At 45.3% G+C, this 12,347-nt stretch overlaps 2 protein-coding genes across 2 annotated transcripts; one reads left to right on the forward strand and one right to left on the reverse strand.

The window, feature by feature from the left end:
- Positions 1 to 1,818: 1,818 nt before the first annotated feature.
- On the forward strand, positions 1,819 to 6,668 carry LOC133904704 (wall-associated receptor kinase-like 21). The gene is made up of 3 exons (XM_062346193.1): positions 1,819 to 2,719; positions 4,338 to 4,379; positions 5,265 to 6,668. Exons 1-3 carry the CDS (start codon positions 1,921 to 1,923, stop codon positions 6,503 to 6,505), a joined length of 2,082 nt encoding a protein of 693 aa, XP_062202177.1. The 5' UTR covers positions 1,819 to 1,920; the 3' UTR covers positions 6,506 to 6,668.
- Positions 6,669 to 6,743: 75 nt separating this feature from the next.
- LOC133904705 (octanoyltransferase LIP2p, chloroplastic-like) lies at positions 6,744 to 9,484 on the reverse strand. The gene is made up of 4 exons (XM_062346194.1): positions 9,156 to 9,484; positions 8,384 to 8,648; positions 7,932 to 8,082; positions 6,744 to 7,793 (listed from the first exon to the last, which is right to left on the reverse strand). The coding sequence occupies exons 1-4, from the start codon at positions 9,347 to 9,349 to the stop codon at positions 7,480 to 7,482; spliced, it is 924 nt and encodes a 307-aa protein (XP_062202178.1). The 5' UTR covers positions 9,350 to 9,484; the 3' UTR covers positions 6,744 to 7,479.
- Between the last annotated feature and the right edge of the window lie 2,863 nt (positions 9,485 to 12,347).

Raw genomic sequence — 12,347 nt, forward strand, 5'->3', positions numbered from 1 at the left:
AACTTCCTTGTTGCTTCCTGCCACCACCTCCTTAATGTTGGATATTCACCGAAGGCTGGTACTCCTTGGAGAGTCATCTAGCTTGCAATACAATTCCACATCGCTGCTGTAAAAGAGCAGTCTTTACACAAATGTACAGATATTTCGTCTACTTGTTGACATAGCTTACATAATTGGTCATACGGCCATCCTCTTCGAGCTAGGTTGTCCGTCATTAAGATTTTGTTTTGTAGTAGAACCCAAATGAAAAATTTACATTTTGTTTTGTAGTAGAACTCAAATGAAAAATATACATTTCGGCTCAATTTTTGCCTACCAGATATTTTTCATGTTGTATCTTTTCACCATCACGGTGAATTGGATGTTATATGTACTTTTCGCCGTGTAGACACCGTCTTTTTTCCATCTCAAAGTAATTGTGTCTGACCTTGTCTGGTCGATGGTTGATTGTATCGCCTCCCACAGAAGAATTAGCTGTTCAAATTCCTCATGTGTGTCAACATGGTAAAGGTCTCTTGCCTAATTGTGGTCTGGCAGAGAACCGTGCGGATTCAGATTCACACTTCTCTATGTCATTTGTACAAGCGAACTGCAGATCGATAGATGTCTACAATGCCAGGAATGCGACATGCCATTATCGATCTGTTGCAATCACCTCGCGATCATATTGATCCAGTGCATATCATTATCTAAGTGCCGTTTAGACCATTGATTAGTAAGTACTACCTGCCATTCGGTCAAGTTAATATCATAGCTCCCTCAACTTGTAACCCAAATGCGCGTTTTTGCACTTGCACTTGTGCGATGTATCAGCTTTGTTCGTGCCAAAATGGGTCCTCCTTCCAAAGTGAAACTCCGCGGCGATCGGATTTACAAGATCAGACTCATTGTTCAGCATCTCAAACAACACAGGCAAAAAAGAAGAGAATAATAATTAACCGTCGTTGTCGAAAGAGATGTACAGAGAATTCGATGATCCGAAATGGTAACATTGTCGACAAAAGAAAAACTTGTTCAACTGATGCGAAGTTACTTCGCAAAGATGACTGATTGTTCCTCACTTGATGACCGCAAAGTCCAGCCGATTATAGAATATAATTAACAACACAGATTATGCTGACCCATTTGGACTAGTACGCATGCCAAAGCCATACCGCCGCGGCCGGGTCCACAGAGATTCACTCCCCTTCAGGAGAAAAGTATACTCGATACTCTCGAGAATATGTATTTTTATATACTTAACTTATAATATAGAAAATATCTTATATGATAAATGATAAGTAGATGGTGCATATAAGTATATAAGATCATTCAAGTGATATATATATTTTTAAGTGGTTTATACATATTTTTTTAGTATATTATATTTTATGTACAAATATAAAAGGATTATCAAAATCTATTAAAATTGACGGACTTCTTTTTTAAAAAAAATTATGTAGTTCATATTAATGTATCTTAAAATAAGTATATAAGTATATTCATAATAATACAAGAGTATATCTAATTTATTTATATGGTATATTATAGTAGTGACTATGCACTCCAAAAGTGTGTGTATATGACTTATACACTCAAATGTGTGTGTATATATATATATATATATATATATATATATATATATATATATATATAGAGAGAGAGAGAGAGAGAGAGAGAGAGAGAGAGAGAGAGAGAGAGAGAGAGAGAGAGAGAGAGAGAGAGAGAGAGAGGGGTTCACTTACTTGACTATTCCACTTGACTAATCAACCTTGCCTACCAATCATCCATGCCCCCAGTCGTATTGTGCACACGGCTATCTCCCCCCCCCCCCCCTCTCTCTCTCGTGTTGCAAATTTGCAATATTAGGCATGTACAACCAGTTAAAGGTTGCACAAAATCTCCCAAGACAGAGTAAAGGCCAGTGAACAAGCTACCTACATGGAAATCCCCGTCCTCTTCCTCTTCCTCTTCCTCTTCTTGCTCCTCCATGCAACCATCTCCGCCGCCACCGGCGGCGGCGGCGGGTGCAACCGCCTGTGCAACGGCACCGTCGTCCCATACCCCTTCGGCTTCTCCGTCGATTGTCCCATCCTTCTCGCCTGCAACGATTCCACCTCCACGGCGCTCCTGCCACACACCGCTACCGCGGAGGCGCCGTACCCGATCCGGTCGTTCAACTCCACGGCCTCTACCCTCGTCGTCTCCCTGGCGCCCTCGTGTAACCGCAGCGTCCCCGAGGCCAAGGAGTCGCTCAGCGGCGCCGGCTACGGTGTCTCCTCCCGCACCGGGCTCTTCCTCCGCCGTGGCTGCCGCACGCCGGCGGTCTCAAACTGCTCTGTCCCGGGGGACTTCATGACCAGTATACTCCGCACGGTGCAGTGCGGTGGCACCGGCAACGACACGGCCTGGACGTGCGTCACCTCGGTACCGAACACCACCGCGGCGGCGATGGGGCAGCGCCAGTTCCTGGAGTGGGCGAACGTGGAGGCCGCCGGGTGCGACGACGCTCTGACGGCGGCGCTGTATGGGGAGACGCCGCAGGGGGTGCCGTCGTTGGAGTTCGGCGTGGTGGAGCTGGGCTGGTGGCTCAACGGGACTTGCGCCGGGGCCGGCCAGTGCGCGGAGAACGCGATGTGCCACGACGTGGTGACGCCGGGCGGCGCTTCGGGCCACCGGTGCACGTGCCTGGACGGGATGTCCGGCGACGGGTTCAAGGCCGGCGACGGGTGCCACCCAGGTGAGCGCTTGCTTCCTTGTTGCTCTAGCGTCACGGAGCAATTCAGCCATGCGAGCCGCAGAGGATCTCGAGCGGAGTTGGTAAGTGGGGCCGAGTTGTGCCACGTCGGCACAGCACCCGGAAGTCCACACTGCGATCAATCATGCGCGCATCATCTAACTATTTTAACTTCATTTTATTTTGTTCCTAACTTTTTTTCTCTGTTCCTATTTTTTTTCTCCAGTAGTTTTTTAAAGAGATTTATAAAAAGAAGAGATGTAATCTTGTTTTAAAGGAAATAATCTCCTGATTTTATAGTTTTTTTTATTTTCAATAGTTTTTTATTTGTAAAAGTAAAAGAGAGAATTTTGTTCTAAAGAAAATAGTTTAATTTTTTTTTAAAAAAAATATGAAGAAAAACTGATAGAACGCTGAAAAAAACGAATATCCCTTTATGAATAGATTATAAAGGAATTCTGCTGATCTAATCATACTCGTAGTGCGAATACCGTGTTCCGAGCACACTTTATAATAAATTCAATTATATATATATATATATATATATATTACTCACTCCCTGTGTATAGTATCTATGCTTATTTATTAGTGACGAGAATGTATAAATTAATGTGTAGGGAAAAACACTCACACAAGTGTGTCTATGGGGGCGCTACTAAACGTACAACTAGGTCCGTGTGGCTACAGTACTGTGCGGTTTGCAATATCGGACGGCTGGGTCGGACGTATAGTTTTTCAGTTTATATGTAATGTTTATGTGACTTTTTTAACCAATTATTAAATAGGAGAGCACACTTTGAGAACACTATTTTTTCACAAACATACATTTGTTGATTTTTTAGTTCTTAAGATATTGTGTCTAGCTCGTTCTCTCTTCCCTAACTACTCTAATGAATAGGAGTACCTAAGACGTGCGTAGCTTGTTGCTGGACTTGACAATCCGTACCATACTTAATTTCAGATTTCACATCCTTTAGACTTTTGTAGTGCTTTAAATGTTTCCATTTGGAAAAAGGATCACCTTTTTTCCGGGAAAAAAAGAGAATCACATTTGTAGGATTTAAATGTTTCCATTTGGAAAAAGAATCACCTTTTCCCCCCAAAAAAAAGAGAATCACCAAGTATGTTTTTTTCCTTGCTGCTGCCCCCAAAATGAACCATTATGCTACTGAGAAAAATATGACCTTTGTGGGATAAATAAGATAAATTTTAGAAGGACATGTTTTGTGCAAGGTCCCACCATTTTGAGCATAGTCCTAAAAAAAATCTGAGCATGAGCCTGTCAGGACTCAGGAGCATTGAGTCAACTAGGCCTTATCATGAAGCATTTCTACTTCCGAACAGAAAACAAACCAACTGCTACCAGCAATCTGCCCCAATTTATGATCTTATCGAACCCATGCATTCCAATAGAAAAAAATCAAGTATGGGTTTTATAATAATTTAATATACCCCCTCTAGTAAAAAAATTCATACGTTTCACTGTAACACAGTCTCCAATACTTACATATGACTATTATTTTCTGTTAGAATATGTGTACAGAATGTTTGATCGGATATTGTTCGATGCATTAAGTATTTATGATTGGAGGAATAACAATCTTTTTTCCCCTTTTTTCAGCTAAGAAGGGTTCCAAGAAGAATATCCCCATCATAGTTGCAGGTAAACAGAAAAATTACTCCAGAATTCTTCTGCTTGACTCTACTGTTTGGTAGAGCATGTGCTCCTAATAGTCTCGTGTACTCATCCTGCTGCGTACGGCATGGTGAAAAAGAATCAGATGCTTCTGGTCAAAGTCAATTTCATGCATGTTGATCGCTGACTGCTGACTTGAAAACTGAAATCAACAAATGGATGCAATGGTTTTGTTTAGATGAATAGTATTAATCTCCTTTCATATTGGAGTAAATTTTAAAAATGTATAACTATTTTGACACATGTTAAAAAACTACAATTTTTAATGTTTATTTTAAAAATCTACAACTATTTTGACACATATTGCAAAAAAAACTTTCTTATTACGGATCTACCTGTCATCCTTATGTAACAGGTGAATTTATAATTAATCCTCTTATTACATACCATAGAGGATGACATGTGGAACTACAGTGAGATTTTTTAATTTTGAAATATACCCCACAAGTTATAGTTTTATATAACATATATCAAGTTGTAGTTTTTTAAAATTTACTCTTCATATTGCTATCTAAATTACTCCATTTTTTTCCACCACAAATCCGAATTAATCCAACCTGTTCCGGTTCTTGAAATAATTAGTTAATTTTCTCTCTCGATCTGGATTCTGGAACTGGAAGGATTGAGCCTAATCCTCACCTATCAAACAAGATCCTAGCAAGAAAGCATTTTACTGCTTTGTTTGATTATATATAGCAATTGTATTTGCACAGAGCAAGGTTAATTCGCCTCTTCGCATGAAGCCTAATGAATCAAATTTATTTGAAGCAAATGATAAATACGTTAATCAGAGCTGGTACAGTCATAGTAGAAAGTGTGACCAACTAACTTAACGGTCACTTTTAACGGCAGGTGCTGTGGTGGGCGTCGCAGCGGTCGCCGGTGTGCTTCTCCTCTGCCGGTTGCAATGCCGGCGCTCCACCGCCGGACACTCCGGCTCGGGTCGGCTCGCGGCGATGCGGCTCCTGTGTGAGGCGGCGACGTCGAGCGGCGTGCCGGTGTACTCGTACCACGAGGTGGCTCGCGCGACCAACTCCTTCTCCCACACGCACCGCCTCGGCACGGGCGCCTACGGCACCGTCTACGTCGGCAAGCTCCCCGCGAGCGCGCCGTCGCTCGTGGCCATCAAGCGCCTGCGCTGCCGCCACCACCACGAGGACGACGGCGACGCTGCGGCGGCGCTGCTGCTCAACGAGATCAAGCTCATCTCCTCGGTGAGCCACCCCAACCTTGTCCGCCTCCTCGGCTGCTGCCTCGACCGCGGCGAGCAGATCCTCGTGTACGAGTACGTGCCCAACGGCACGCTCTCTCAGCACCTCCTCGGCGGCCGCCGGGGAAGCCGCCTGTCGTGGCGCGCGCGCCTTGGCGTGGCCGCGGAGACGGCGGCCGCCATCGCGTACCTGCACGGCATGCGGCCGCCCATCTTCCACCGCGACGTCAAGTCCAGCAACATCCTCCTCGACGGCGAACTCCGGTCGAAGCTCGCCGACTTCGGCTTGTCCCGCTCCGTCGACCGCCTCGAGGCGTCGCGCTCGCATGTCTCCACCGCGCCGCAGGGCACGCCCGGGTACGTCGACCCAGAGTACCACCAGAACTTCCACCTCTCCGACAAGAGCGACGTGTACAGCTTCGGCGTCGTACTGCTCGAGCTCATCACCGCCATGAAGGTCGTCGACTTCGACCGGCCGGCGACCGAGATCAACCTCGCCTCCCTGGCGCTCGACCGCATCGGCAAAGGCAAAGTCAACGAGATCGTTGACCCGGTGCTCGTTGACCACGACGAGGAGTGGGTCATGGAGTCGGTCTGTCATGTCAGCGAGTTGGCATTCCGGTGCCTCGCGTTCCAGAAGGACGTCCGGCCGTGCATGAACGAGGTGGCCGCCGAGCTGTGCCGGATCAGGGCCGCCGCCCCGGACTCCGATTCCAATCCCAGGTCCGGGCTCGGGCCTATGATCGGCCTCCAGATCGAAACGGGCTTTGATGGCCCGGACACGGTGGCGAGGAAGGTGGTTTCGCCGGTGTCAGTGCAGGAGGTGTGGGTCAGCGATCAGAGCTCGCCGTCGACCAACGGCTCCAAGCCGCGCTTTTCATAACTAAGCTAGTTCTTTGTACACTGCGGAAATGAGATGAACTTACCAATTTTTTTTATCATTAAGCGCAGCTAAATTCACTCCACGGGATTTTAAAACCATTCATTGTTGTATTGTATAGTTATATTACATGCAAATATGTAATGCTCAATATTATCCATTATTTTTTTTAAAAAGCACGACATTGTCTTACAATCAATGGCACTAGTGCAAGAACAGCCCATGCTTTTGCCGCAGATGATGATATGTTAAACACATCATGAGATAGCCAGCTTTGGCATTTTTCATTGTTTACCATGCAAGCAACAGACATAGTTTGGTCACAAGATACGTTACAACAGAGCCGCATAGCCAGATTGGCACTGGGAACAACTATAGTTTTATCAACCACAAAATATTGACGCAAGAACAATATCCACACATTGTTTCCTTCACCAATTGCACTGGGACACATGGAAGCATTGGGAAATACACTGGTCCTTGCAAGAAACGAGCAATACATGATGCTATAAATACTGAAGCCTAAGAAGAGTGAGGACACCGAAGAAACCCACTCCAGAAACAGCATCCTACATCTGAAAGACGAGAAGATGTGCTACAAGGTGGAGTGCAGCAAGTTCACCTGGAACGGCTGTGGCAAGCATGTCGTGTCCGTTTACGATGGCATTGAAAAGGGGAAGCATTGCACATGAAAACCATGACCAGGTGTCGACACAAAGGCAGAAGGATCCATATATCGACCGCAAAGGAAGGTCAAATGCCTTGCTGAATTTTTCATCTGGCCAGTGTCGCAGCTGATCAATTTGCTGAAACGACTCTTGTGGCTCATTTGCAGGTGAAGCAAAGGCTTGAATACGATGCAAACAGATCACTAATTTTGTCACTATTGGGTTGAACGAGCTTACTCTTTGAATCAATAATGTTTGTGTCTGTAATCTGCTTGTACTGGTTTCTAGCTTCTCAATAAAACTGCAGTTTTACGAATCCAATAAAAAACTGTTGTTTTCCTGAAAACTCCAATCAGGGCTGAAGTCCAAAGAGAGTTTGAAAAGTTCAGAAAACTCTTCGATCAACGAATTATATGCTATATCCATCAGCAATGTATCATCAATTTCTCTTCCATCTGATGCCTTTTGTAGTATCTCCTTAACGCTCCCAATGCCACGATCCTTTATGCCGCAGGGATCAATCATTTCAAATGGGGTTAATTCAGTTGTGACGTTTAGGGCTAGACCATGATAAGCTATCCATCGGGTGACATGAATCCCTATTGCTGCAACTTTCTGATCCCCTACAGAGGAAATGGAGAGGACATGTTAACAATGTCACAGTACTGTAAATGTTATTGAGCATTAAAAATAATAATTATTATTATAAAAAAAATGAAAATTTGGTAAAACACTCGAAAAATTCTAATGATATTACATACCAACCCAAACACCAGTGAGACCTTCTACTCTTGATGCCTCCATAGAGAATGCAGATTTCAGTGCACGAATGATCACTTCTTCAAGTGACCTAAGGTACCAATGAAGGTCCATTTTCTGATACCGCAAATTGAGAATCGGGTACATAACAAGCTAAGGAAAGAAAGAAATGATAGTAAGAAGCACGGATATGCAGTATTCACTCATGATAGCTGCAAAAATATTATTCGAACAACTAAGGACTAAATATGAAATATGAGGAAATCATGATCTATTATATTCTAACTTGAAAAATGCCCAATGCTGGGTCTACACTTCAAATTTAACTAGCTACAACTAAACAACAATCAGTAATAAGAAGTAAATAATCAAGAAACACATCACCAAAGTGCAAGTACAAAAATGCGAAACACTCTTCCAGATGTGCGGTATAAAAAACATAACTGACAAATACCTGTCCAGGGCCATGGTAAGTCACTTCCCCACCACGGTCAATACGATGAACCTCAAAAGGAGCATCTTCAACATTGAAATGGAGGTAGTCCTCGCTGCTGTCAGTGCCCAATGTATAAACCGGTGAATGTTGCAAGGCAATTAAGGTGTCTGAGCGATCTTCATCTCTGTCCACCAAACCTCTCCTCCTCGTAACAATGGACTGCTGCCAAGCCCAAGAATCGGCAAATGGAACTATCTGCTGATGGAGATCAAAGCAGTCACACCTGTTCAATGCAGCTAGTGTCATAACTCTGATCACTGCAATGAAAGCAACACAATTTACAACCACAGTTTTACTGCTCATTATGTTCAGTTCAGTATTTCTGTTGCAGCAAAGGAGACTCCCTTAAAATGGCGAAACAGCGGCACAACACAAATTCTTTCTAGACATATTCTGAATGCGGAATAGTAAGGGAGCGCAGAACATGCTGATGACACCCTTTGTCCATTGCATTTGAAAAAAAAAAAACCAAGGCCATTGGGGTTGTTTGTGTTGATGATTCAACCTTACGGCCGAGCAAACAAGATCATAACTTGTTCAAACCACCACGTTAATGGTGCATCTCTACATAATACAACTGTCCAATACAATACGAGTTGCATCATTGTATCGAGCAATCAGCAAGGCACCGAACCAATCCAAACCAGTCGGTTTTTGGATGAAAGAACCAGTAGTACTGAACCACACCACGCGACTAACGACTCAACTGCAAGAAGCGAAGGAGGGATACCTCCTCCTGTCGACGACCACCGCGGGGCGAGCCAGCGGAGCCGCGTTCCACGGCGCGGCGGCAGGGCCGGAGCCGCGGCGGCCGGCTGCCGCTAGGCGCAGGCTTCCCCTGTGGGGGCGCGCCGCGGTGGCGGCCGCTGGGAAGGGCGCGGCACGGTGGTAGCAGGAGGAGGAGGATGCGCACAGGAGGACCATGGCGCCGCCTCGCCGCGCGCGTGGCGTTGGAGGATGCGTGGCGCCGGCGGAGGGCGGAGGCGCCGAGGAGGAAGACGAGACAAGGCGAACTCCGTGCGAGGATCCGGCCCACGAAAGGTGGCAGCGTTGGGCCGTGGTGTGACTCCCAATCCGCGTGGGCTTCGGGTGTACACGTGTAAATAATAGATCCACTGGTGGACCCGGGCCCAGCGACACTAGGCATCTGCCACAGTAGCGGCAAGAGGCTAGCCGACACGATGATACTTACCGAAGATGGATAGGCCAATAGCCCGGCGACACTAGGCGTCTGTCGAATAGTTGAGTTCGCCACTGGTCAGATCTGATACGAATGCTAATATTCATCTCGTCCAATGGACACGAGCGGTTAGATTAGAATCTGATGGTTGACATATATATTATTTGCACGTTTACGTTTTCACCGGATAGTGTATTTACACCTAATATTTCCACTTAAAAATTGAAAAACAAAAAAGAGACGGTGGAAACATAGATTACTTCTCCCTCCGTTTAGCAATGTGATTTACCATCGAATCAAAGACCAAAGACTCGTCACATCCAAGATATTGCCATACCATGATCCACGTATGTTTTTTAAAGTATTTTTAAAGTAAATGGTCCACATATCTAACCCTAAATAACATTGTTATTACTGCTCTTATATAGCGTGTGATTGAGCAGGGACAGAGAGTGGAAATATTGCGGTAACTACGCTTAAGCCTCGTCAGAACCTTAAGCCCATACTTGGTTAGGAGAGGTACTGAGGTAGTGCATGCGGGCTTCAAATCTCAAACCAGCACCTTCCTCTTTCAGTAAATCATTTGTGACTTTCAGTGCTAGACCATGACAAGCTATCGATGATTAGGAGATATGAATCCATATTGCTGCAAATTTCTAATCACCTAGAGAGGAAATGGAGAGGATTTATTGTCAATCTCAAGGTACAGTTAATTTTACTGAGCACTAGAAGAATGCAAGCTGTGACAACTAAGAAAGCCCGCGAACTCATGCTTTAGCTGCACGGGGCACGAAAGCCATTCGCGAGCGCATTATTTTAATAATAGATGTATATAGCTAAAAAAATTATTTCGTCCCTCGTATTGTCCCTTCCTATTGCTGGTCAGACTTGGTGCGCTCGCCCTCCATCTCGTGGGTGTGTTTAGGTGTTAAGCCACCTTGGCCGTAGTTGTAAATTTGGGCAATTAGAGATTGGTTGATTGGACATTGATTGTCCGCCGTTAGAAGTTGACACGTTAGGCTTTGGGCCGCGACGTGTTGTTAAGTTAGGCTTGCGCCGTTGTGTTGTCTCATTGCGCTTGGCCGACTAAGAGCTGTGCATGTTGTATATTCTATGATATGTAAAGATGGCCAAATGGGCCAATCGGGCCGGCCCGGCACGGGCCCATCTCGGCACGGCCCGAAATCGGCACGGCCCGATTGGCCCATTTACTGTTACGGGCCGTGCCGTGCCGACCCGCGTGTCGAGCCGTCGGCCCACGGCACGGCCCAACTGTCACCGTGCCGTGCCGGGCCGGCCCACGGCACGGTCGGCACGATGGGCCCGTTCGGCACGATGGGCCCGTTCGGCACGGTGGAGGCACGATAGGCCCGTTCGGCACGACGGGCCCGATCGGCACGGTGGAGGCACGACGGGCCAGGTCGGCACGGGAAGGCACGACGGGCCCGGCCGGCACGGGAAGGCACGACGGGCCCGGCCGGCACGGTGGAGGCACGTTGGGCCCGTCAGCACTCAAAAAAATTGGAAAAAATCAAAAATAATAGCTAAAAAATCAAAAAAAACAATAAAAAATATGGAAAATAAATACATAACATCTTTATTGATTGGTTGCCTCGTTAAAAACCTTTCTACTAGAAGGAAAAAAGAGTACAACCAATGGTTATGCTCCGAAAATTACATGGTTTCATTAGAAACCCCAGAATTTTGCTTGCAATTTTTCATATGCTTCCTCAAGTGTTCCGTTCCATGTGAAGATCTGGCACCTATTTCTATACTGCATATATTACACTTAGCAAATATTACCTGTTCCCCGTTAATTTCTTTGAAGACCTTTTCAAAATGTTGCCACACTTGGGACCATACACCTGAGTTCTCGGCGCCTTGATCCATGAATTGAAATATGGAATTAGTTTCTTGATGTGAAGTGAATACTGGCTACTTGGCTAGCAAATAGGAAAAGAGAGATGGGTGGGCAGGGTGGAGTTTGAGATGGAGTAGATGGTATTTATAGGGATGAGAGGAGAGGTAGGTGGGGGTGGGGCCGCGGGGGGTATTTTAAAAAAATAAACAAAAAACATGAATAAAAAAACTTAGAAATAATAGGGGCACATGATTAATTCTAAAAATGAGCTTTATTGATAGGTTGCCTCATTAAAAACCTTTCTAGCAAAGGAAAAAAGAGTACAACCTAGCTCAGAAAATTTAAAATTACACGTTCTCATCAGCATCTAGATACAAATTTTGGAATGATTCTTCAAGCTCAGTATTTTCTGCAGTGTGTTGCATTCGTGCTTCAGCTTGTTCCCAATCCTTTACTATGGTGAGTATTTCAACCATCTCACTTGACAGATTTGTTCTTCTCTCTTCGATTATCCTTCCTGTAAGACTGAAGACAGCCTCAGAAGAAACTGTAGATACAGGAACCGTTAACAAATCTCGCGCTAACAGTGAAAGGACTGGATAATTCGTCTTGTGCTCATGCCACCATTGCAGTATGTTGAAGTTTTCTTGTTCGTGGCTGATAACGTCACTGTCGATGAAGGTAGTTAGCTCTCCTCCGGATGTTGGAATTCCGGTGCCCGTAGACGATCGTGACGAAGAGTCTGAACTTCTTGATGAAGAACCTGCACCAAATATTTTTCCCCACGTTGTCGTCTTCTTACTTGTTGTGGGTGCTAGTGGAGGTCGTTGCAGGCGAACTCCGCCATACTTTGTTTCATATTTACTATAAACTTCGAATAA

The sequence above is a fragment of the Phragmites australis genome, chromosome 22, assembly GCF_958298935.1.
Source record: "Phragmites australis chromosome 22, lpPhrAust1.1, whole genome shotgun sequence".
Taxonomy (NCBI): Eukaryota; Viridiplantae; Streptophyta; class Magnoliopsida; order Poales; family Poaceae; genus Phragmites; species Phragmites australis.